This window comes from Chironomus tepperi, unplaced genomic scaffold (assembly GCF_022539635.2).
Source record: "Chironomus tepperi strain 1889 unplaced genomic scaffold, CSIRO-AGI_Ctep_v1 contig_74, whole genome shotgun sequence".
Lineage (NCBI taxonomy): Eukaryota > Metazoa > Arthropoda > Insecta > Diptera > Chironomidae > Chironomus > Chironomus tepperi.
Window position 1 is genome coordinate 712,085 of NW_027226196.1, and position 26,696 is coordinate 738,780.

The 26,696-nt window shown below is 31.8% G+C and overlaps 3 protein-coding genes across 3 annotated transcripts; all 3 read right to left on the reverse strand.

Moving 5' to 3' along the window:
- Positions 1-106: 106 nt before the first annotated feature.
- Positions 107-7,886, reverse strand: LOC139085605 (major facilitator superfamily domain-containing protein 8-like). The gene is made up of 7 exons (XM_070633690.1): positions 7,168-7,886; positions 6,686-7,006; positions 1,467-1,905; positions 882-1,400; positions 732-822; positions 593-664; positions 107-537 (listed from the first exon to the last, which is right to left on the reverse strand). The coding sequence occupies exons 2-7, from the start codon at positions 6,872-6,874 to the stop codon at positions 315-317; spliced, it is 1,533 nt and encodes a 510-aa protein (XP_070489791.1). The 5' UTR covers positions 6,875-7,006; positions 7,168-7,886; the 3' UTR covers positions 107-314.
- A 592-nt stretch (positions 7,887-8,478) lies between these two features.
- On the reverse strand, positions 8,479-16,581 carry LOC139101064 (uncharacterized). Its single transcript, XM_070653931.1, has 10 exons — positions 16,536-16,581; positions 14,175-14,400; positions 13,019-13,534; positions 12,663-12,961; positions 12,397-12,601; positions 11,951-12,328; positions 9,844-10,359; positions 9,485-9,783; positions 9,221-9,425; positions 8,479-9,160 (listed from the first exon to the last, which is right to left on the reverse strand). Exons 2-10 carry the CDS (start codon positions 14,316-14,318, stop codon positions 8,780-8,782), a joined length of 2,943 nt encoding a protein of 980 aa, XP_070510032.1. The 5' UTR covers positions 14,319-14,400; positions 16,536-16,581; the 3' UTR covers positions 8,479-8,779.
- An 815-nt stretch (positions 16,582-17,396) lies between these two features.
- On the reverse strand, positions 17,397-25,078 carry LOC139101065 (uncharacterized). The gene is made up of 11 exons (XM_070653933.1): positions 24,593-25,078; positions 22,837-23,361; positions 22,480-22,778; positions 22,213-22,417; positions 21,802-22,147; positions 20,702-20,731; positions 19,155-19,279; positions 18,527-19,045; positions 18,169-18,467; positions 17,903-18,107; positions 17,397-17,775 (listed from the first exon to the last, which is right to left on the reverse strand). Exons 1-11 carry the CDS (start codon positions 24,713-24,715, stop codon positions 17,413-17,415), a joined length of 3,039 nt encoding a protein of 1,012 aa, XP_070510034.1. The 5' UTR covers positions 24,716-25,078; the 3' UTR covers positions 17,397-17,412.
- Positions 25,079-26,696: the final 1,618 nt, after the last annotated feature.

A 26,696-nucleotide genomic window follows, 5' to 3' on the forward strand; every position in this document is an offset into this window, starting at 1 on the left:
AAAAAATGTAAAAAAAAAATTACAAAAGTCCTCGTGTTAAAAAAGAAATTTAAAAACTTTGTTTCACAACTGTAAAAAAATTGAAAAATAATAAATAATGACTGAATAAACTATAAAACTATAAAAATTTATTATTTGTGCAATTTTTTAACTTAATTTAATTAATAAAAAATCATCTTAATTTGTGTACGTTCGTAAAATATAAAAATGAGGCACTTGGCACTAATACTAAGCTTTTACATCACTAGGTGCTAGGAATTATTCTCTCAATTATGCATTGAGCAAGTCAATAATGATAAAAATAACTTAAAAGACTACGCTGACTGAGGATTATTATTGACCATGTCAATATCTAAATTATTAGGACTGTCCATAAGAAGTCGATGTCTTAAAACATACAATAAAACAATTGGGATCATCATAAAGCCTGTAATCCATCCAAATGTCCATCCAGTTCCAAATGATGTATATGAACCAACAACAACGATTGGACCAACAATTCGTGACATCGAACCAGCAGCTAACATGATTCCCATCCTAAAATATCAAAAATTTAATTTAAGCAACAATTAATCAATTAAATTGATCTTACCATGTCCCTTGAGGTCTTGCGCCGAGAGTTTTTGAGAATATTGATTGAATTAAGGTCACTCCAATTGGATAACTAGATTTTTTAATTAAATAATCATCAATCAGATAAAATCATCACAAACAATAACTAATTGCCTTACCCTATGACACCCAGAAAATATCCAATAACAAATTCTGGAATTCCAAGTGCTGGCTGATTTTGACACCACGGCTGTGTCGAAACTGGACATCCTGTAGACAGTAAAATGATATTAAAATATAATTTCAAGTTTTTCAGACTCAAATCTCACCTAAAACTTCCGGATGATCATCTTCATAGTAACATACAGTTCCATTTACATCAATATACTCTCTATCCAATGCAATTTTCGGCGAATCATTTCGATATGGAATGTAAAGTATTTTTCCAATAACAGCAACGAGCAGTCCAGCCCAAATAAGAATATCAATCTCCTTATACATTTTTGAGACACGCGGAAGTAGACCAAAAATTATGCACGATACTAAAGCACCGATTCCAACCAAAATGCCATTCCATTTCAGCGTTTCCTTTCGTGAAAATGCAAATTGATCCATAGTGAGTGGAGTTCCCAAACTCTCCAAAATAACAAGATTAAATGCAACAATAAAGTATGAGAATATTAATGACCAAATGACTCCATGATCAAGCTTAACACTCTTCCACGTTTCTTTAGCTGATTCCTTTCCTTGGATGAACATTTGTTCACGTACAGCAATGTTATGGTCTTGGAAGAATTGAGGCATAAATATTATAATATTTGCAGCACCAAAAAGTACATTGACCCATCCTGAATACCAAAAAAGGAACCGATATTAATGAGAATTATTTCATATTGACATGATCATTATTTTACCTGGAGCTGTATACATGCTGAACATCATTCCACCAGGTAACTGAAAGCCATCACCAATTGTTGTAAATAATGCTTGCAACAGCGGTCCAACAATAAATCCAGTCACTTGAGCTAATGAAGCCATTGACAATGCATGCGTACGCTCATCAACTTTTGTTGCAGCTGATATGTAGCTTCGTCCGACAGCAATATTCGCAGAGGCCACGCCAGTGAAAAATCGAATGATTAACATCCAATATTTGACCCCATCTTCAATTAAATCAAGTGATGTATATAAAGCATTTGATATTATAAAAATAACTAGAGAGGCAATGATTGGAACTCGTATCGACGTCGATTTATTTGTCCAGAATCCAATTAGTGGTGAAAATATAAATTGACCAAGTGGATTTGCAGCAACAATTATTGAATAAAAGCCTTTTGTTGACGACGGATCGAGCTACAGCGTACGTGAGTCATCAGATCATATGAAAGTAAAGTAATAAAAGAAGTAATCATTTAATCAGTTTGTCTATTATGTTAGGTACTACTCATAATTCATGGAAAGTTCCTTTTATTTTGTTGTGTGTAGCAATTTACATAATTCTATCAAAATCAGCTGTTATGTTCTATTGAATAAGTTCATGGATTTTCCGCATGGCCAATTGAGTTTTGAATATTATTGTCAATTTTTACAATTGAGATAAATCATTTTTTTGCTACTTTTTTTGATCAATTGAATGAAAATATTTATCTGGTTTCTAGAAAGGAATCTGGTTCTAGAGAGAAGTCGTTTCTAAATCTATCCGGGATACTTTATCTAGCGAAGGATACTGTAATTAGTGAGGGTATCATGTGTACATTGCAAGGGATACCGTATCTAGCTCGGAATACCGTACCTTGCGAGGGTATCCGTCGAGGAATATCATGTCTAGTGAGGATATCCTAGACATTTAGCGAGGCATACCATAGAGAGGATACTGAGGATATCTAACGAGATATACTGTACCCAGTGAGTACCTAGCGAAGGTACTTGCTGTCCAGAGGCTAGTGAGATATCCAGGGTACTTATCCAGAGGCATATTGTATCCAGTGAGTGTTTCCATACCTAGCGAGCGATACTTAATCTAACGAGTGATACCATACGTAGTGAGAATATCCTGAAAACCTAAATAGAAATAATTTACCAAGCGAGGGATATTGTTCCTATCCAGATACCCCACCAAGCGAGACATACCGTTTCTAACGAAAAATACCGTACCTAATAAGAATATCTCGGAAGAGTCTAGAAACCGTTTTCCTTCTACCCGAGATACCCTATCTAGCAAAGGATACTGTGACTAATAAAGGTATCCACAGTAAATCTAGAAAAGAGTTCTTCGATTTAAGATTCCGTGTAATAATGGTACCATATGAGGATGTTCATTGCAGTAAAACTCTTGATGCCTATTCATTCTTTTATGATTGCCAGTCAGACTCAAGCTTAAGAGATTCTTTTTATTCAAACTGATTTATAAGCTATAAATTTACGTATTGTAAGTAAACGAAAAAAGACGTGCATCAACATTCAACTAATAAATCAATCGTATGACACAATATTAGAATTCAATTAACTGACTGTGTCAACTCAACTTGTGTCATATTCTAGAGCATATTCTAGCGTGACATATATTTATAAACACATCACCCCATGACCAACTATGACAGAGAAAAGAATTTTGTTTTTTCGTCACGCGATTCTCGTCAAGAAGAAGAAACTTTTTTTTGTATTTGTCAAAAAATTATTAATGATAAAAAAAGTGTTCAGCTTTGAAAGAATCTTAAAATTAAGCATCAGCATAACAGACACAATAAATTCATGAAAAGAACCTGCGGTCCGTAAGAATCATCATTTGGAATGCTGCAGTTTTAAATTAAAAAATCTGTCTGATTCGCTCATTAAATACCTTAAATTCACGGCAAACGCAGTGGGTAGTAAATTATAAAGGACTGGCATATAGAATTCCTTACAAAAAAGATGGTCTTAAGATGAACTTTTTGAAATTATTTCAGGTTTGGAGCATAAAGGAAGACGAAGAAAAGAAAATTAATTTCAACACGTGAAACTCGAATTTGCATGAACTTCATTTGTTCTGTTTTCTTGACATTCATTTTAATTTTGGCATTGGAATCAGCAATAGAATGGAATTTCGGGTCAAGATGGTCATTAAGATGATCGGAAAATTTTATTTTTTGAAAGGTCTTCATGGTGTCAAAAGGGTAGAATGGATTGATGATTTATGGATTAGTCTTAATTACATTTTGAGACTCAAAAGATGCAGCAACGACACAGTAATCTTATCGTGAATTTAGGAATCAACAACACCTGTGTTATTTATTAACGAAATCTTCTGAATTTCATTTAATTTTGGATCATGGAACCCACTGTGACTGGCATGACGTGACTATAAAGTTGAATCGGATTTCACAGAATCAGGAATGCTATTAAAGTAAATTTTAATCGAGCGATCGAGCCAGCTTTAGATGTCATCTAAATGAAACTATGAATCACAATTGATCTATATATCCAATCGTATAAGCAACTACGAGCTAGACATTTGCTTTCAAAAAGCTTGATGACATACAAATCAACAACTTCAGCAATTCGAGCCGTGGAAACCGTCAATCCAAGTCACATAGTGGGGCGTAGTCAAACGAGGCCGTGGTTAATACAGGGTACGTTGGTCTAGCAAGCCGCCATCCTTAAACCAAGAGCTAAGAGACCTAACAACATCAGAGTTTGTCATTAATGATGTCTTTTAAGAAGTTGAAACGTATAGATTCCTAATTGACACAATGTTCTTGGGTTTGAAGACTTATGAACCCCAGGCATTCCTCAACTCTCTACAACCTAACTATCCATCATACCCTACCCTTACTAGACAATTACCCATTATAACCCTCTTATGTACACTACGATCACAAAGCTTTTCCTTCTAGAACATTTCCAGTGACCGAGCGTCAATCATACTTCTTTTAATTGGCTTGATTAATTTCCACAGCATGCAATAATTTTCAGATAGACGCCTTAATAGGGGAGGTAGACCCATCGACAATTTGCCGAGTTCAATTGGATGTCTCATGAATTTATTTATGCAATTGTCGAGTGCAGCAGTTTTTAAGAGAACTACCGTTACTTTAAATTGCAGTCTGAAAAGTCATGTTTTCATGAATTTGCAAAAAAAAAAATTCGGGTAGCATGTAGCATTAAACTTAAAACAAAGCAAATATGCATAAATATACTATTTTTAGTTGACCATGCAGTTTTACAACGGTGTATGACCTTGCATTCAGGGGTTTGAAGCAGTAAGTAGCGAAAATGTTCAAAAGTTCTATTTGAATTTACTGTTTTAGACATTTATGTAGCCCTGCCTTTATCAATTGTACAGAGTATGCAAAAATATCGACATTTTGAGTGTGCTCGACACTTCTGGAATTTGGTTCTAATTTTTTGCACTTGGGAACAACATCAATTAAGCGGAAAAACTGATTACTTGCCTCAACAGTTTGTCATGATAAGGAACTTACATTGTAATTAAGCATAGCCATGCATACATAATTATATTGCCTTGTCCCAAATAATTGTAGCAAGAATCAGTTTTGAAAATGAAATAGTTTATGTTTGGAATCAAATTGTGTTATCTCATCTTACAGACATAACAAGAAGCTTTAGAATATTAACTGGATAAGTTACAATTGGAACAAAAAGGAAGGAAGTAGAGTTTAGTGATCAGTTCACTGTCAATTTTGTATCCCTATTTACTTCTTAGGATCAGTTATCACATTAGCTCTCGTTTCAGATATTTGGTAAGATACAGTACATTTAGGTATGTTCTAATAAATGCCTTAAACGGAGAATTAATAGCTTTCGTATCATTCTCGGGTTTTGTGATCAAAACGAGCGGCACAACTGATGGTGAAATTCGACAATAGGAGTTCAAATTCAACACAAACTTTCATGACCCGCACCTTGATAAGTACGTTATTAATACACTTTTGCCGATTTTTAATGCAATAAGATTAATAATCACTCAAATTTCTAGCACTGATTAAACAAGCCGTTTGTTATTTAAGGCTTAATGCACGTCATAACAAAAATGTATAACAATCATTTAAATTTTGTTTTGAGCACTTTTTTTCAGTAAAGATCAAGGAAATAAACGAAGCATGTTTAATGAGAAACTGATTGACGTTATCAGCAGATTCTTACAAGTTTGAGAGTAGTATACAGAACAAATTACATTAATCGTTCTACGTTTAATAGCTACACAATCAGGTTGAGTTGATTTTTTGAGGCATTAAACTTAAGTTCAAGATTTTATTGTCTATAACTGATTGATTTTTTGATTATTTACTGTTTTAGTATGTATGTAAATAGGGGATGATGTAAATTAATGCTGTTTTGACGATGAATGGTTGAACTTTACATCATATTTGGATGAAATTCTTTAATTTGCTTAGGATTTTCGAGTCAAATATCCAAAAACCCCATATAAATTATGGTGTTCCATAGTTGCCAACAAAGGATGTCGGATGTCAAGAACGAGAATTCGAACAACCTTTGTTCCTCCCTCCCATTTGCATCTTTCGTTAGCCTTACCCGAGCGACACAAATAAAGAAAGCTCCACTAAACCTCTTTTATTATCCCAAACAGGAAGACGCCTACTTTAGGCACCCCTATGGACGTCAAAGGTAAGTGTTGGTCCACTTGGTATCAATTAAAATAATTCTGAGGAGCCTTAAAACTCGATGGCGGAGCCTTCTTCATTTATGTCGCTCAAATTAGACAATTGCAGAAAAATTTATTTTTCCTACCAATTAAGTGATTCCAATGAGTGCAAAAAGAGGAGCAATTAAGATCATAAAAATGCACCAGACTCCTATGATAAATTTACCCGAGTGCAAATAGTTTAACTTTTCCAATAAACAGTCTTAACTACAGCTGTCTTCACTACATGACAAGAATTAATTGAAAATTTATTTCCCTCACAAAAGCGGTAAGATCTAGAATTTTCGCAACCGGCACTTACATAAATTGAATTAATTCACTTATTTTTATCAAGATATGACAAATTAAGTCGGATAAAAACAGCAACAAACAGATCAAATTGAATGTTCTCGGAAGCAATTAAACTCAAATTTCACTTCTGGTCTTTAAAAATTAAGCATAAAGTCAAACATACATAAATAAATCACTCACTTTGTTTAGATAAGGCCAAATTCCAGTCATAGCAATCGCAAGTCCCAATGATTGCAGGAATAATGTAAAGTAAACTATGTATAAGGATTTAAATCTCTCAGCCTTTTCACTTTTTGACTCGTGAAATTTTGGAGCATTTCCATTCGTCATTTTCTCGGCATTTCCATTAACATCCTTTAAATTTCCCATCTTTTAACACTTAACACAAAAAATTAATTAAATTAAGATAATTTATTTCACTTAAATAATATATGTTGACTGTTTTATTCACAGGAGGACGGAGTGGAGGCACGACTGATCAGAAGCACAGACCGATGAATACTGCAAATATAGACATTATGATACAGAACTTTTATGTGTCATATTGTAATTGAATAATATTCAATTAAATTTGTAAACGAAGATGAAGAATCTCGTCTTAGATGTCAAATGATAATAGCAATCAAGAATGTGAGAAATTGGTAAGGTCATACGATACTTACTCTCAGTCGGTCTCGAATGTTAGAACAAAATGATCACACGACAACGAAGACTATTTAATTCATAAAATAAAGCCGATGGATACGCATACGTTATCTTTTTCTGCAACTTTTCTCGTTTTCGTTCATTGCATCGTCTTCTTTATTTTTGTGTATCTTCTCGATCAGTTCCTTTAAATTTGTTTCGCGGTTCTCTCTTTCTCACACATAAGTCGTCGCTCTTTTTCGCTCTGATCGTCTGATTGAAAAAAATTAATAGAATTCGAAAAAAATATGCGAATAACAATTGTTCTACGTAGCAATGATCACACTGTATTGACACTGAAATTTTATTTCATTCACATTTCTTTACTGGATGTCCAAAACAAAATACACGAAAATATTGATATACTTAATGTAATACACAATTAAACACTGACTGAATTATTATTCTCTCTTCTTTAACATTCATTCTATGCACAACAAGTTGCACATTTTAGTGCTGCATGTGCATCAATCGTATGTTATTTGTGACTGTATTTTTATACGACTTTTTAAGCGATTCTCTTGACTTTGCGAAAATTTCATACACAATTGTAAATGAGAAGATGAAGACAGACTTTCTGTTGTGATCTATAGCGAACTATTAATAACACTAGAAGAAATGTGCCGTTTACCGTACACAAAGATGTTACTCTCTCGTCTCTAATCCTAATACACACTTTCCTTATTCTTTACTTATTTTCGTGAGAGAACACACATTTGAGAGAATATATCTTACGCACATGATGATTGTATGCGTCATAATAGAAAGAAAAATAAGCAACAAACCTGAATGCAGTTGTGTATACTCGTCACGTACTTCATTATCAAGTGTTAGTTAATTGAATGATCGTCTGAGAAAATGTTCTGTTTATGATTCCACTATCACTTTTATTGTGTTGCTTAATTGCATTCTGATGATGCAATATCTAGACTGAATATTTTTAACACTAGCTTATTATTTTTCGACATTTTTACAAATTTTTCAGTAAAACTGAGAAAACAATAAAATTTAATACTAGAACAATACAAATGATCATAGTAAACCGTATAAATTCAAATTATTTAAGTTTTTTTGAATTTCAAAATTGCGTTGAAATTTGTGTTTGACAATCGTAGTTTTAATGAAATAAGGGAGTACCCTTATGATATACTGAAGACTGATTTATCATAAATTAAATAAATATTTAAGTAACTAGAGATATAAATTTCGATATAATCATATCTAAGCATTGTCTGCATGAATGTTTTATTGGATGTACAAAAGAAATTTAATCAGACTTAAATTAAATCAATGAAATAAGAAAGTGAAAAACAATTTTTAAGAGATAAATATTTATGTTATAATATCCAGCTATGAACTTTAAAGTTCAAGATCATGTTCTTATGACCGAGTTCCGAAGCTAAACATTACCTATCTAAAAATAAACATCTTCTCCACAATGAAAACAAACCTGAGTGACAAGCCACTTGTTTTGAATTTTGCATAACTTGTAGGAGCTGAATATATAAATTTACTCTTTGATTCAAATAATATTCAGTATCTCAACATGCTTGATATAAGGGCATATTGTAAATGGAAAGATCTGAAACTCTATTTATGAATTATATTAATCTTATTATCATTCACTAGAGGAAATAGCTCAGGCAGTCTTGTTTTTGTGATTTCATTAATTTTACCGTTTTCCTCAATATACTTTCTTTCGTTTTCCTTTTCATTGTTACCAGATAATCTATAAATTAGATAAATACTGATCATTATCATTAAACAGCCAATCATTTGTCCAATAAATGGAGTCCAGAGCATTAGCTTTATCATAAATATCATAAAATTATCAAGTTCAAAGGATTGTTCAAGCCATATTATAGGCAAAAATTTTGTTGGGACGTTGCGATACATTCTAATCTTCGGAATCGGTTTGACTAGAATATTTAGTTGTGCTTTAAATGATGCTTTTAAAATAAGTGACGTTGTCTGAAATTATGTAAATTTTAGTTGCATTTTGATTGAACAATACCAAAGAAAACTTCATACCGGTTCAAGTACTACGGAGACTTCATGTTTATCCTTGCTAGGATTCATGCCTTCAATTTGATCCAAATAGAATCGATCGCCTCCATAAAAATGAGGATATGACATGAAAACTGGAGCACCTAATCGACATGCAGTGATATTATAGACCCCTGAAGGCACACATTCACCAGCGCAATAGCACTCATTTTCTGGATATTTAGTTCCGCTAAAATAATTCAATTTAAAGTTAATTTCGATTAAATTTTCAAGTTTGAGCTGCATTACTTATCAATGATTCGATCCCCGCCAATAAATCTCTTTCCTTTAATTCCATTCACTTCAGCGTCTTCCTTAAAATCTAAATCGATAGCTCTGCACATTTCATCAACGTAAACTGATACATTTTGGTTATTTTTAATTAAATCAGGTGGAAAAAGTTCACCGCCAGAAGATCCTTCATAGCTGCTACAATTTGTTTCTAAAAAATCGGGCTTTGTTATTCCTGTCCAATGTCTGAGACGACCTAAGTTTGATGGTTTTGTTTCAATATTAAATCGACTACATAGTTCTGTTGACATATTTCGCTAAAAAAAAAAGATGAATTATTAAGTCATCGGATATCCTTTAAGAATTGTTAATCAAACCCTATGAAACCAGCCATATCGTTTATCAAATGGGACAGTATATCCCATAATTCTGCCAATCTCTGACGCAACTGGAATCATTGAATCTTCATATCCATCAAAAAGAAATTCGGATATTGGTTTTGTCACATGAATTTCTTGTCCAAAAAATGCAAAACTCATTTCAACTCCTTTAACTTTTAGAATATTGAAGCTTCTTGCTTGATTTGATATGCTTAGTGCTACAACATTTGGCGTTGTAATGACATCACTCAATTTTCCGCGACTCTGCTCAGGAACAAAAACATACCGTTGAAGCTTTTCATAAGAAACAGTTGAATTATCGTGGTACGTAACGTTTACTTTCTTTAAAAGTAGGTGGTATCTGAATGGTCCAACTTCTTGAAATTTTGGCTTTATTGAATGATTTGTAAACTCTTGATGATTTGTCCAGTTGAACATATAAATGTCAATGTTCATTAAAGGCTGATCACTCCAATATTTATGTATAAATGTTCCAGGCTTTATTTCAAATTGCTTTAAAGGGATAGACAAGGAATTGTTAGTATTAATTATGTTAGATCCAGTAAATCTATGATTAAGTAATGAACTTTTCCGGATTTTCACAATTAGGTTAATAATTGAAATGTTTAAATTGGAAAATTCAAAAATAATAATTTTGAGGTTACCTTGAGTAGAATGGGTTTCCATAAGTTTGGCCAAAAAAGTGCCATCAAAATTCCATTAAGCATCAATAGAATATTTGGAAGGATTCGTTTCCAATTTTCCATTCTTTATTTTTTTGGATGTGGTCACTAAACGATTATTCAATTCGCAAAATACAAAAAGTCCTCGATTGAAATACCTGGAAATAAATAGCTTGTTAAATTACTTTGGTCGGCTGGATGGCTCGCTGGGTGAGACACGAGATCTCAATTCTATTTTGAGTCACTGGCTCGGAGCGATTAAATGCTTTGATTAATGATTTTTCTAGAATTTATCAATTTATTGACAAAACCCCTTGAAAATTTCCCTTCGTTAAGTATTTGAATTCTTGAAAGCCGTCTTTAATTCGAATTTCAAAAAGCCGTTACTTATTTGTTAATCAAATACTGATCGCTGTGCAAAAATGGACACAAGCCTTTCTATAACAGCAATAGCAACAGTGATGATGCCATACATAGGTATGTGACACTATTAATAGAACAAAATTTCAAGATTTAAAAAAAATCAGTCGAGCCCCCAAAAAGAACAAACATATTTATTCAATTGTGATGAATCCTTGAATATAGAAGCTACCAAAAATAAATTGCTTAAAATTCCAAAAATGTGTTTCTTGTTTGAATATTTAAAACAGACTAAAAGTTCAGATGAATTGAACTTAAAACTTCATTTAAATTAAACAAATGTTTTTATTTTTATATTTAGCAACAGTTTCACTAGTTAAATTATAATGTCCCGAGCGACACAAGTGAAGATCCGTTGTACCTTTCTTTAGCTATATGGATGCCACACGGAAGCGACTCCCATTTAAAAAGAGTTTTAGAGGAGCCTTAAAAGCTTCGTCGAAGATCCTTTTTTATTGGTGTCCCTCGGGTCTCTTTGCACAGTTTAATATCGAATATTGCAGGTTGTACAATAGAACTACTATGCCTAGCCTGTTTGGGAACTGCGACTTTACAGTTGAGGAGTGAGAATAGCCTTTTAATATATTCTGTAAATTACTTATCTCTGTACAGCCTCGGTCACCAGTGGTGTTCTTAAAGTGAAAACAGGAAGTATCAAAAAGATGAAGCACTTGACGGTTTGGTTAGCCACCGAGTCAGATCTTAATGAACTCTTATTTAAATTAAATCACTGAAAAATTCTAATTATTTATTAATTGACAATTTTTCTGAATTATTTTTATCTAAAGATTTTTTATTGATTGCACTAATTCACCCTTTATAAACTAGAATAAAACCCAAACAAGCATGGTGGAAATGTATTAATTTAACAACCAACCGGGCTACTGTTCTTACAAATACAAATTACAAATAGTTACTTATTAAATAGATCCTTAATAAAATAGCATTAATAATAATATTCAGTACTTGAACAATGTTTAATGAAAAAAAATATAGCCCTATTTATGGATAACATTATTCGCATTATCATCCACTAGAGGTGATAGTTCAGGCAGTCTTTTTTTCGTGATTTCATTAATTTTACCGTTCTCCTCAAGATAATTTCGTTCTTGCTCTTTTACCTTGGGGAAAGAAAATCTATACATTAAGTATATGCTGATCATCAGCATTAAACAGCCAATAATTTGTCCAATAAATGGAGTCCAGAGCATTAGCTTTATCATAAATGTCATATAATCATCAAGTTCATAAGATTGGTCAATCCATATAACAGGCAAAAACTTTGTTGGTACGTTACGGTACATTCTAATCTTCGGAATTGGTTTGACTAGAATATTTAGTTGTGCTTTAAATGATGCTTTCAAAATAAGTGACGTTGTCTGTAATTATGTAAATTTTAGTTGCAGTAAGGATAAACCGATAAACAATACCAAAGAAAACTTCATACCGGTTCAAGTACTACGGAGACTTCATGTTTATCCTTGCTAGGAGTCATGCCGTCAATTTGGTCTAAATAGAATTGATCCGCTAAATAAAAATGAGGATATGACATGAAAACTGGAGCACCCAATCGACATGCCGTGACATTAAGGACTCCTGAAGGCACACATTCACCACCGCAATAGCACTCATTTTCTGGATATTTAGTTCCACTGAAAATATATTTGATTTAAAGTTAATTTCGATTAATTTTTCTAGTTTGAGCTTCATTACTTATCAATCAATCGTTCTCCACTAATAAATTTCTTTCCTTTAATTCCATTCACTTCGGTGTCTTCCTCAAAATCTAAATCAAGATTTCTACACATTTCATCAACGTAAACTGATACTTTTCGGTTATTTCTAACTAAATCAGGTGGAAAGAGTTCGCCACCAGAACTTCCTTGATAGCTGCTACAATTTGTTTCTAAAAAATCGGGCTTTGTTATTCCTGTCCAGTATGTAAGACTACCTAAATTTTTCGTCGTTGTATCAACAGTATATTCACTAGTTATTTCTGTTGTCTCATTTCGCTAAAGAAAAATAAACTATTAAGTCAATGGATGTCCAATAAGAATTGTAAATCATACCTTGTACATCCAGCCATATCGATTATCAAATGGCACAGTATATCCCATTATTTTACCAATCTCTGACGCAATTCCAATCATTGAATCTTCATATCCTTCAAAAAGAAATTCGGATACAGTTTTTGTTACGTGAATTTCCTGTCCAAAAAATGCTAAGCTCATTTCAACTCCTTTAATTTTCAGAATGTTGAAACTTTTTGCTTGATTTGATGTGCTTAGTGCTATAACATTTGGTGTTGTAATGACGTCAGTCAATCTTCCGTTACTCTCCTCAGGAACAAAATCAAAACGTTGGAATTTCTTATAGCTGACAGTTGAGTTATCGTGATACGTAACATTTACTTTCTTTATACGTAATCTGTATCTGAATGGTCCAACTTCTTCAAAATTCGGTTTAATTGAATGATTTGTAAACTCTTCATGATTTGTCCAATTGAAAAGATAAACGTCAATGTGCATTAAAGGTTGAACATTCCAAAATTTGTGTATAAATGTTCCGGGTTTTATTTCAAATTGCTATTAAGGGATAGACAAGGAATTGTTGTTTATATTGTTTATAAATAATGGAGATTAAAGATTTGAAGGATATACGAGATCTGATGCTAAAAATAAATCATTCACGTGACTTTTAAAGGTTGTTTTTATTAAAAATCTTGATTTTAAGTTCAATAAACTAAGTCAGGATAAAAATATTTGATTATCTTATTTTTACGAGAACAGGAATTGCTTCTTTTTTTATTTTGTTGTGAGAATTAATAATTTGCATATTTTGATCTTGAAAGGTGTCATTCCTAGTATTATATGCAAATCAGATGTTTTTTTATTAAAATATGGAATTTGAGTTATTTGCATTCAAGAAAAATATGATCAAAACATTTCTAACCTTTCCAACCAGACTAGAATTAAATTTTTTTAAAAATAAGACGTATTTTTGTCAAAATTAGTAATAAAGGCAAAAGAGCACGGAACAGACAAAGAACAATTTTACTAAGGCTGTTGAAAGAGAAAGTGAAGCATTTGGCATTGATTATTGTCAGCAAAAGAGCAAGTTTTAGGCGCCAACTGAATGAGATCATTTTTCACAGATGATGGGTACGGCCAGCGAAATAAGTAAGCAAGTAAGTATTAATAAAATTAAATTTAATCTCAAGATTACCTTGAAAAGAATGAAATTCCACATATCTGGCCAAAATAGCGTCAAGATAACGCCAGTCGCCATCAGTAATAAGTTTGGTAGCATTCGTTTCCATCCTTTATAAAAATTTCCTTTTCCGAATTTTATATTTTTAGATTCAGTCATGTCTTATCTTTGAATTATAATATTATTGAGTAGATTTTTGATTTTTCACACACCAGCGCGACTAGACGTTGTGTCTGCTGTCCTAAAAAAAAGAAAATATTTATGAAATAAAATCAACGAAACCGCAAAAAGAAGAGTTTTCATAATTTATTCTGTGCTGCTGAAGAAGCTGAATTATTCAAATTGTTCGTCCTCAATATAAATTTTGTTATCAGCCCAGGTGTCTAGGTTAATCAAATGAATAGATTTAGATAAAAACAGATGTCTAAATATTCAATTTCTCACGAAAAAATTTAAAATTTAAAAAGAGAAATTCAAAAATTTCAAATTTAAAGAGTTATTGACCCTCTAGTAGCCATTTAAGTATAATATTCTGTATTAAATCTCGTTCTATCTTGTTTTACGCAAATGAACTATAATAAATGACCATAATGATTTTCTACTACAAAAAATCCAAATAAATGTGTAGTGGGGAAATTTTATAATGTTTCTTTTGGCGCTTATTTATTTTTTATATTCTGTCGTTAATCATTTGATGATAAAAAATGTCTGGAAATGTTAAAGGTTTTTTGTAGATTATAATCGTTTTTTTTTACTTCAAATAATTTGCAACAAAATTCTTGAGAATTTAAATAAAAATAATGTTGTTCATCTTTCGACATTTGCAACTTTTTTGTCCAGCCTACCTTCCCGAACGACATTAATGAAGAAAGCTCATTTACGGATCTTGGAAAGATGCAACACATATCTTCGAAGGCTCCGCTAAGACAAAAGCTACCTAAATTTGGCGATTTGTGTCGTTCGGGAAGATAGGCTGGATGTAATTTGTAAATGTCCAAAGATGAACAAAAAAACTTTTATTTAAATTATCTAGAATTAAGAATCTGACAAATTATTTGCAGTAAAAGACAATATTAATCTTCAACAAAATGGTGAAATTCATTTTGTGTTATTAAAGAGATTTAACGGAACCTATCGAATTCCGTGATAGATCCTTCTTCAGTTTTGTCACTCGGGCTAGTAGATAATGGCACTATGACCTAAAAAAATCTAAGAACATCTTAAATCTATTTTCAAGGATTTTATATTTTCAAAATATTATTTATGTTAAACGATTCTGCTCGTGGAAATAAAAGATAAAGGTTAATTCTAAGGATCTGTCCTAATTTTGAAATATTTTATTGCACAAATCCCGTAAACTCCAGTCGTAAAATATGTCAAAAATATTCCAATTTGCATACATTAATCGAAAGAATATTCTTTGATATGCAAATTTTAGAACCTGATTTTTTGGGGTTTTCTGGATATTTCACCATTGCAAAACTTAATCAATAAAGCAATAAAAAGCTCAATATAAACATTGTTATCTTTGGTCTTGTAAAAAGAAATCGGATGTTTGTTTTGTGAAAAGTTTGGAGTAAGGATAAATAATTGCTGAATTGGATGTGTATGAAAGGACACTAAAGAAGTTCTCAAACAATAAAACTGGCTTTAGACTTTCTCTCCGCGCGATATTGTTACTACATTCGCCCCAGACAATGATGTAAGTAAAGTAAGTTTGTATGATGATAAATTTAAGTTATGGAAATTTTACGATTGCTTAACCGAGCGACACAAATGAAGAAGACTTAGTTAAAGCTCTTTTATTGTTACTAAGAACGAAATTTGACATTCAAATTCCTTGTTCTTATTCTTATAGCAACCGATCGAGTCCATCCAGTTTCTAATTTTCCATGTCAGAACAAGTGTGTCGATGATGATTATCATAAAATTTGATACTGTGAGCTCACTGAATTTGGATCGATTATTTAGTTAAAAAACAACTATTCAAACACAAATTTATTTTTAGCCAAACTTGTTAAAGTTTTAATTGTCACCAGACGTAAAACTATATTTAAACGGCCTGTAAATTTCCATTGCTTTATATCACATTTTATATAACCGATGACATTTCTTTATTGCACTATGATGCAAGAATTTTTCAAATTCTGCTTTATTTTGACACACTCCGGCACTAATTTAAACCAAATCAGGCACCAAGTCCGGCCTGGAATTTTTATCAATTAAACGATTTGGGATATCCGAAACTCACTATAAATATGCAGCACTGATAATTTAATTCTTAATCTTTTGATTATAACTTTTTTAATTAAGCAGCTGTTTGATTTTATTCCAAAAATATAATTTTTTAAAATTGATTCATAATTAACTACACACAGATGTTATTTCTCCTCCTCTTGAGATGTTTTCTATCCGATGTCTGAAAACTGAAAGAATGCATCAAATGAAAATTTCCTTCTTTTATATCCTTTGTGGACCAAAATCATAGTGGTCTCTTTCTGTTCCAAACAAGTCTAATTGTGAACTAGAATGGTAGACCGTCCAGAGCGGCTTAGTGAAATTGAATTGCTTCCTTAAATATAGCTTCTGAATTGATTTAAAATTTAAATTTGATAAAATGTTAAATGGTAGGAATAGGCAGGAATCGTAGGTTGGGCAAATATTCGAATATATTCGAGATTCTAGATAGGAAAGAAAGCAATTCTATCTAGAATTTTACTAAAAAGAATTTGAAAAGTTCAAAGTTTGAGCCATGGTGAAATTTAAGATTCTTCAGACAGAACTGCAGACCCAAAAAGAAATATATATATCCAAAGTTCTTTGATATTTGTTCAAAAAAAAAATTATTTTTTACTATAAAATTTATGACGAAGATAAATTTAATGACATCAGCTTGTTAGAGTAGATATTCGGGATATTATTAGTTTTTACCTCAATTCATATGTAAATTAAAATAAATATTAGATTATTTTTTCAGGAAATTAAGGAATGAGATGTGAAACGTGATGCATTTTAATCAGCTTTATAGTATTTTTTTGAATGAAATCAGAATGATTCCTGATATTTAGGCTGAATGAACGTCAATGAGCGTCTTAAGACTGGTTTTTCCGTTTAATATTTCTAATTAAAAATCTTCCTGATTTCTGAATTGAGGATGCAACAAAGTTATCTCAAGAAGTTCTAATTATTTTATGGTTTTTATTACTTCACGTGCCAATTTAATCCAAAGACAACTCCTACAATTTTTATTGATCTACTCTTTATTATTATTATTGCCTTTTATAAAAGGAGATAGCTCCTGAAGCTTCAAGTTTAATTTCTCTTTATCCTTATCAATAGTTCGAACTTCTTTCTTTTTGTCAACACGGAAAACTGTGTAAATCATGTAAATGCTGATGACCATTATAATCATGCCTATCGTCTGTCCAATAAATGGAGTCCAGAGCATCAGCTTTATCGCAAATGTCATCTGATTATCAATTTTGAATGATTGCTCAAACCACACAATCGGTAGAAATTTTGTCGGCACATTGCGGTACATTTTAATCCTCGGGATCGGTTCTACTAAAATATTTATTTGAAATCTTCCTGCTACTTCTAATGGCATTGAAGTTGACTAAAAGGAAAATAATGCTGTTTAAAATGAGGAACAGTCGATAAAGTAGAGTTCGACCCAAAACTGCAAGCTTGCGCATCTAAACCTGCAATTTTTGGTCGAACCCTACAATAAAGTCATTACTCACCGGCTCGAGCGTCATGAACATTTCATGCTTTTCTTTGTCAGGCTTCATACCTTCAACTTGTTCCAAATAGTATTGATCGCCTTTATAAAAATGAGGATAAGATACGAAAACTGGAGCACCTAATCGACATGCTGTTATGTTTAAAACTCCTGAAGGCACACATCGACCAGTACAATAACATTCATTTTCTGGGTATTTCGTTCCACTGAAAATTTAATTGATTTAAGGTTAGTTTTGAACAAATTTTCAAATTTAAGCTTCATTACTTATCAATCATTCGATCCCCGCTGACAAATTTCCTTCCTTTAATTCCATTAACTTCAGTTTCCTCAGTAAAATCTAAATCAATACTTCGGCACATTTCGTGTGCAAATACAGAAACAGTTTTAGCATTTTTGGCCATTGTTGGAGGGAAAAGTCCATCTGATGAAGTTCCTTTATAACTTCCACAATCAGTTTCAAGAAATTTTGGTTTTGACATCGTCGTCCAATACATTAACTGACTTAATTTTGATAATGATGTGGCAGCATTAAATTCACCTGTTAATCTGCTGGATTCATTTCGCTAAGGATACAAAAATAACAAAATTTAAAGCTTGCAGTCATAAAAGTCATAAATTTTACCTTATAGAACCAACCATATCGATCATCAAAAGGCACTTCCATATCCATATACTTAATAATTTCGACTGCAACTGAGAGCATTGAATCTTCATATCCTTCAAAAAGCAATTCTGATGCAGTTTTAGTCACATGAAATTTTTGATCAAAAAATGCGAGACTAAGTTCAACTCCTTTAACTTTTAAAATATTGAAGCTTTGTGACTGTTTTGATGCAGCAAGTGAAATTAAATTCGGGCTTGTGATAATGTCAGTCAACTTTCCGTGACTCTTATCAGGATCAAAAATAAATTTGCTTTGTTTTCTGTAAGTAACTGTTGAGTTATGATCATGGAAAGTGACATTTGTTTTTCGAGGATATTCAATGAACGTGTATGGTCCAACTTCTTCAAATTTTGGTGTCGATGAATGATTCAAAAATTCTTCTGGATTCGTCCAATTAAAGAAATAACAATTGAGCGTAACTGGAGGTTGTTCAAGCCAATATTTGTATATTAGTGTTCCTGGTTTTAGTTCCCATTGCTATAAATAAAGAATTTATCATATAGACTGTAAATATGGGTCGAAACGAGTCGTCAAGGTCAGGGCAACTTTGCGACTTACGATGTCCTTAAAAAATTAGAAAGATTACCTTAAAAAGTATATGACCCCATAGATTAGGCCATAAAAGCATCAATGAAATGCCAATCAGAGTTAATGTAAAGCTTGTAACTAACTTTTTCCAGTCCTTAACAAAGTTTACATTTGTACCCATTTCTGTATGGTATTATTTTTAACTAGAAAAACATCGAGACTAAGATTCTTATTTAGAGTTTAGTCTAAGATTCGATCATGATCGTGTGGATCCTTGTGTCTGAGCATAGTGGGATCTGTGATATCGAGCCACAAAGGCCAAATCGGCTAGAGCAATAGTACGGCCTCTATGGTCGTGTGGATTGGCATCAGATCGGATATCTGGATTACATATTTTGTATGTGCGCAGGTTCAAATCCCACCAAATACCGTCCTGGTGTCGTCAATACGACAAAGACTCGCATTATGCGACATAACAAAAAATAAATCACGGTTAAACCTGCTTAATAACCAGTCGATTGACTTATAAAAGTTTATCAACCTGTGTGTTAAATGGACTATTTATAAATAATTCTTATGTATTTAAGTAGAATTTATAATTTTCGATTCAAAAAAGCTTATCTCCAGAACGCATATAAAATTCAGAGTTAATGTATAAAGTATTAAAATTAACTTATTTTAAAAATTCTTTAACAACATTCTTTAACATTTTCTATAAATAAGTCTGACTAAAACTCATCTTTCGAGGAATACCCCCGAAAGGCACACTGCATAGAAAAGGTGATAAAAAATATCTCTAGGTCAGTGTGCCTCGAGCGTGAAGTCGAATTTTGAAGTCTAGATAAAATATCTAAAACTAGAACATCCAAATTAATTCTTTGGAAATCATCTCTAGAAAATAGATGATATAACTATTCAGGATGTCTTTCACAATTCTACGATACATTTTACCTCGTTTTTTATTGCCATCATCTATTTTTTGTCGAAAACCAATCAAATTTAAATGTCTACCAGGTGCGTAGCCAGAAAATTTCTTAGAAGTCTTTTAAGGGTTTAAAGCAAAGTTGTGAATGGCTTGATTTTATCGGTCGGCCAAAAAACCATGGCCGGTAAAATCAATGAACGACTGGCCGATTCCCTCGATCGCCGACATCGACCATCACAACTCTGATTTAAAGAATTACAAAAATTTAAGAATTATTTTTTACGAAAATCCCTAAATTAAGGAGATTTTTTGGTTTGTTTTTTAAATCAGGGTCAATTGCCGAACTCCCCTGAATACGTCCATGGATGTATTAATTCAAACTGTTCCATTAATAGAATCAATTTGGATTAACTTCACTATGAATATAGCTGGCGAGTTGGTTAAAACGGAAAATCACATTAAAGCTTTTTTCTTAATTTTTTTGAAATTCCTTATCACTTTTGAGATTGTCTGTGAACGTTATTTATAAACGATCTTAATGACGATGCGACTAGTTTCGCACAATATCTTTTAAATTATGATAGACTAATTTATTTTAAATTATTCAAAAGTCTGTTTTAAAACGCAATTTTTTAATGCTTTATTTATCGCAAAATTAAAACAGATATTTTTTTTTGTACCCAAAGCCTTCACATTCCGGAGTCTTACAACTGAAAGAGTGCTTGATAAGAAACTGCTCTTTTATATCCTTTCAAGCAAAATACAGAGACAAGTAATCTTTTTAGCGCAATTTTGATAACTTGTTTTGCGTAAAGGTAGCATGAATATCCACTTTGTTCGGATGATAACAAAAACTTTTGCAGACATTGTAGAATTTGTTTCATTAAGTTGTTGGCCGTTTAAGGTCGGTTTTCAGGAAGTTTGAAATTAAGTCTAAATGAGATTATTATTGAATTTTCAATTTCAGTACAAAATGTAAGCAAATTTTTAAGGGAAAATTCATTGAAATCATTTCTTTGTATTATTCCTGAAAATGGATCATGTTGGATCATAATCTGAATCTGATTAATAGATTCTGATAGCTGCAATAAAAATGCGTTTAAGTCTTTTGATGAAACACTTGTTATAAATACTCGATTCTCTCAATTTTTTTATAGGTAGGTTTAACAAGTATTTAATTGATAAAAAATTGAAACTTGCTAAAAATAATTTTAAAAACCAGTATTAGTGCATATAAGTACAATATGCATAAGTGTTTTTGAATTGTATATTCGATTGTTTTTTACCGGTGTGATAAAATTATATTGTTGTTGTTTTACTTAATTTGCTGCAATTACTTTACAGTAATTTAACAAATTTATGTTTAAATACATACGACGATGGTTGAGATCCGACGAGAAACAGGCACTTCTGGAGAAAATCCAAATACAAGACATTCTTCACTCCTTCAGAAAAATCCACACCACAATCCAGATTGCATCTATGATAGACTTCTCCAAGTGACTAAAAATATGTTCGATCTAGATATCCACTGTTAAATCACCAAGAAAAAAAAAACTTTTAGATTGAGTAGCTCTAGTAGCAATCTAAGTAGCTTGAGTAGCAATCTACCCAATATCCGACCTTATCCATTTTGCATAGCTGTAAGGGGTTCAAAAATATCCAAAAGACATAACATTTCAAAATTAGCATTCAATTGTCTATTTTATTAATACATACAAAAAAAAACATCACAAATAATTTTCAATAATTCTTAAATGTCTTAAGAAATTCAATATTTATTGATTAACGAGAGGAGATAGTTCAGGCAGTCTTATCTTTGTGCTTTCTAAGCTAATGTCTTTAGGAATTGTGAATTTTTTTCCTTGCTGAGCATAGGTAAATTTGTAAGTCCGATAAATACCAATAAAAGCTATAATAAATCCCAGAATTTGTCCAATGCATGGAGCCCATAGCATAAGCTTTATCATGAATGATAGCTGATTATCGACTTTAAAATGCTGCTCAAACCACACAATTGGTAAAAATTTGGTTGGAACATCACGATACATTTTAATTTTTGGAATTGGTTTCACTAATAGGTTAAGCTGAAATCTTCCTGCCACTTCCAATGGCAACGATGTTTTCTGATGATAAATAAAAAGACAGATATGAAATAATTTTTAAAAAAATCAATAATTTAATTACATACCGGCTCAAGTGTCATGAAGAATTCATGTTTATCCTTGTCAGGCTTCATGCCTTCTACTTGATCCAAATAATATTGATCGGCTCTATAAAAATGAGGATAAGACACGAAAACTGGAGCACCTAACCGGCACGCGGTGATATTAAGGACTCCTGAAGGCACACATTCACCATTACAATAACATTCATTTTCTGGATATTTGGTTCCACTGGAAATTTAATTGATTTTTAGTTAAATTTGAATAAGTTAATTAAATTTGAGTTTCATTACTTATCAATAATTCGATCCCCGCTAATAAATTTCCTTCCTTTAATTCCATTAACTTCCGTATCTTCAACATAATCGAGATCAATACTTCTGCACATTTCATTAGCAAATACTGAGATCATTTGACTATTTTTAGCCATTTTGGGAGGAAAAAGATCACCAGCTGAAGATCCTTTATAGCTCGGACAATTTGTCTCAAGAAATTTAGGCTTTGCCATCATTGTCCACTCATTTAACTGACCTAATGTTGTTAAGGACGTATTGACATTGAAATGACCAATTAATTGACTTGATTCGTTGCGCTAAAAAATGTTAAAATTAGATGAATTGGATCTAGACATTGAAATTTGACATGCATACATTATAAAACCATCCAAATCGATTATCATTAAAGGGCATATTGATTCCCATTATTTTTGCTATTTCTAAGGCAACTCCAACCATAGAGTCCTCATATCCTTCAAATAAAAGTTCCGATGCTGTTTTCGTCACGGAAAGCTGTTGTCCAAAGAATGCGAGACTAAGTTCGACTCCTTTGACTTTCAAAATATTAAAGCTTCGTGCTTGGTTCGATGCTGCAAGAGCAACAACATTTGGCGATGTAATGATGTCAGTCATTTTTCCTCTACTTTGTTCAGGAATAAAAATATAACGACTTTGTTTTCTATAGCCGACAGTTGAGTTGCTGTCATGAAAAGTGACATTCGTCTTTTGTGGGAATTCCTGAAATCTATACGGACCGACTTCTTGAAATTTAGGTGTCGTAGAATGATTTGTAAAATCCTCTGGATTTGTCCAGTTGAAAAAATAAATATCAAGATATAGTGGTTGTGGTGGATCTAGCCAAAATTTGTACATAAGTCTGCCAGGCTTTAATTCCCATTGCTATGAATAAGAATAAAACAATTACAAGATTAATGACAAGTTTTTCGGAATTTACGTCGATAGTTGTACGCGCAGTATCGTAAAAAAGACAAAAAAAAATCGGAGATAATTAAATTAAGAAGAAGAAGAAAAGTTATCGAATGAACGTGTGACTCAATTTACATACGACATTGGAGGTAGCATTTGATCAGAGTTAGCACTTCGGTGTCAATCTGTAGTAGCAGATATTTTAATGAATTAATCAATGAAGAAGTAATAATTTGCAGATTTCGGGGACAATTATTATCCTTTCTTGTCCTGTCCGTAATTGTAGTGATTTGGGAAGGTTGAAGTCCAAGACTAAATGTCTTGGAATACACCAAGACACTTACGTTAACACATGAACTAAGAACCACAACCTAATATGGTTCCTAAATCAAGTTAAGGAAAGCAATTGATACACCTGAACCAATCCTGTCCAAAACATATGCAGACGAGTAACCTAATATAACTCGACCTTAAAGAAGCACAACAAAGGAATTTTTAAAGCTTGAGTGCTTATAGAATAGAATAATAGACAAAACATTTAAGCCTCGATGATGAGAATAATTATGTATTTTAGATACAAAATATAATAATAGACAAAGAGGAATCCAGACAGAGAGGCACCCAACTCTGCATTTTTAAATTTTTTATAATCAAAGATGTTGGTATGTTTTGGATTCATCGTGATTTGCAAATTTTTTTGACCATACACATGCCACTTTGCATATTTTCTTCTTTAACACACAACACAGCGGTGTCATGTTTACACATAATATAGTATGAATCACTAATATGGGTCAAATGTAGAATTATTTTAATGTAGAATTAAACACGACACTCGTTAGAAGCAATTAAAAGTTTGTAATACTCATCAGTTTTTGATGGTGATTTAAATAATTTATTATTTAATCATTTGAGTTCACAATGTCATTCTCAATTTATTTTCGTCCGTTCCTGATCTTCATCAATTTCAAGGTTTTTGCCACATTAGTTTTAATTCTGAAGTTGGATAAATCTGTTTTCACTTTCATATATTGATCAATTTAGTCCAGAATCAAGAGCAAAAAGTCAAAGATCAATAGTCGGACACAAAACACCGACATGACAAGACATTAAGTGCATAATAAAAAGAAGATCCAGCAGACATTTTTCACGATAAAAACCTTGAAATTTATCAAAATTTATTAACATTAATTGCGATGATTACCTTGAATAAAATATAATTCCATATGTCTGGCCAAAAAAGTATCAATAAACTGCCAGACAGCATTAACGATACATTTATCACTAATTTCTTCCAGTGCTTATATAAATTCACTTTCGTTCCCATGCTTACAGTCTAACTGTTCACTTTTTATATGCTCACTTCACTCTCAATTTGCAATATTTTTAGAATTTTATTTTCTTTTTTTTTCTCTCTTTACAAAGAGTACTGAGATTTTGTGTCTACCGCAATAGAAGTAAAGAAAAATATTCTGAATGTTATTTAATAATTTCACAATTGATTAATTTAATCACATGAATTTGACGACAAAGTCAATTGTCATGACATAATAATTAAAGTAATTAAATTCTTGTATTTATCACACAATAATTCTAAACACTGCTAACTTATTTCATGACTACACAAACTAACAATTATTGTCTAAATGATTTAATATTTTTTTTCTCAATAGAAATACAAAAATTCGGCTTGTTCTGTGCGCAGCCGCAACTATAGTGAGAATTTTTATTTTCTGAGAGCTTCATCGACTTTTATAAATGATTTTTTTTTTTCAGATTCGTACATGACGAAAAGTCAGAGTTGGGATGTTTATGAACCGGCAATTTTGTAAACATTTGATAAACAATGGAAGTGCCGGTCAAAATAGGAAAAAAAGGAAATTGCTCCAAATGTTGACAGTTCCAAAATTATTGCCACTAGCTTTATATTAATTGCAATTCATCGGAATTACTCATTGTTTAAATAAAACAAAAACAGATAAGAGTTGTTGAAAGAAAACGGAACAATATGTAGATTTTGAGCAACAAAAAATATTTCTTTGGATACTCTGATAGCACGTCTCTTCTCTCTTAGAAGCTGTGAGCGGCATTGCAGAAAATTTCTCTCAAAAATAACAATCCTCCAACTCTGTAAACATGAAGAAAATTGAAGCAAATTTGATCAAAGAACTGAAAATTGTTGTTTACTTTTTTATACTCGACCTACGTCACTAATTTGTTTTGTAGGTGAAACAGAGCTTAGGATAAAGCCAAGAATAATTTGTTGTGCGGAAAAGAAACCAATTAATTTTTTTATCCAAAATTATATTTATGACGAAACTCGACCGATCAAGTGATTTAAGGAATTGGCAAAGTTAGAATATAATGAGTGGGAACAACCGAAAACAATTCTATTAGTCTTTTAGCTTCAAATTATACATGCTTATAGTGTAAATTGATCAATTATGTGATTTAAGGAATGGATGGAAGTTAAGAATTGTTTGTTGAATTTTCCGGACTTTACAATATCATTTAATGTTACTTCAAAGTCATTGAAGAAGTTTTGTTCATTATGTACTTTTTAAATTATATTTGTTATAACGTTCATTTGAGATTTGAATAATATTTATTGCCCTTTGTTGTATAAAATCTTCAGTCTGTTTTTGAACTCGGATAAATAAACATCTCATTTATTGGTAAATCTACGAGGAAGTAGTTTTAATTAAACTTCATTGTCCACAATTAAAATAACATTACATCATATTACATCATTGAATTGATTCTTTTAAGATTTAGACTATTTCCATTGTTCTTAGATACATTTTTGATTGAAATCCGAGAGGAATTTACAATAATTGATTAATTTCCAAAAGTTTCTAAAATTAAACAACTTTCAATTAACATATATTTAACCCATATCAGCTTCATTCAACTTTAAAGTTGTTACTATAAACTTTACACCTGAAATGTTCCCTGAATTCTTATCATAATTATAATCAAACTATGGTTCAATTGTTTACTTCCTCAATATATAAATGAACGAAATATTTTCAGTTCTGTACAGTTTTTAGATTCCATTCACGTATTTCTAATCTACGCCAGTTTCAATTAGTGAGTAACCTTTACAGCGATAAGATATAAACTACACAAAGTTTGAAGTTTGCTGAATGGAGTCAAAAATTATCACAAGCGAAATGATTCAATATGATTAACTAGGTCAACAGAAAAATAAGTGTCGTTGCAGGTTCAATACACTTTTCCTTAAATATTGATATTATTAGAGTCATCATATTTATCAAGACAGGTGTCAATTGTTTTGGAAAATCGCA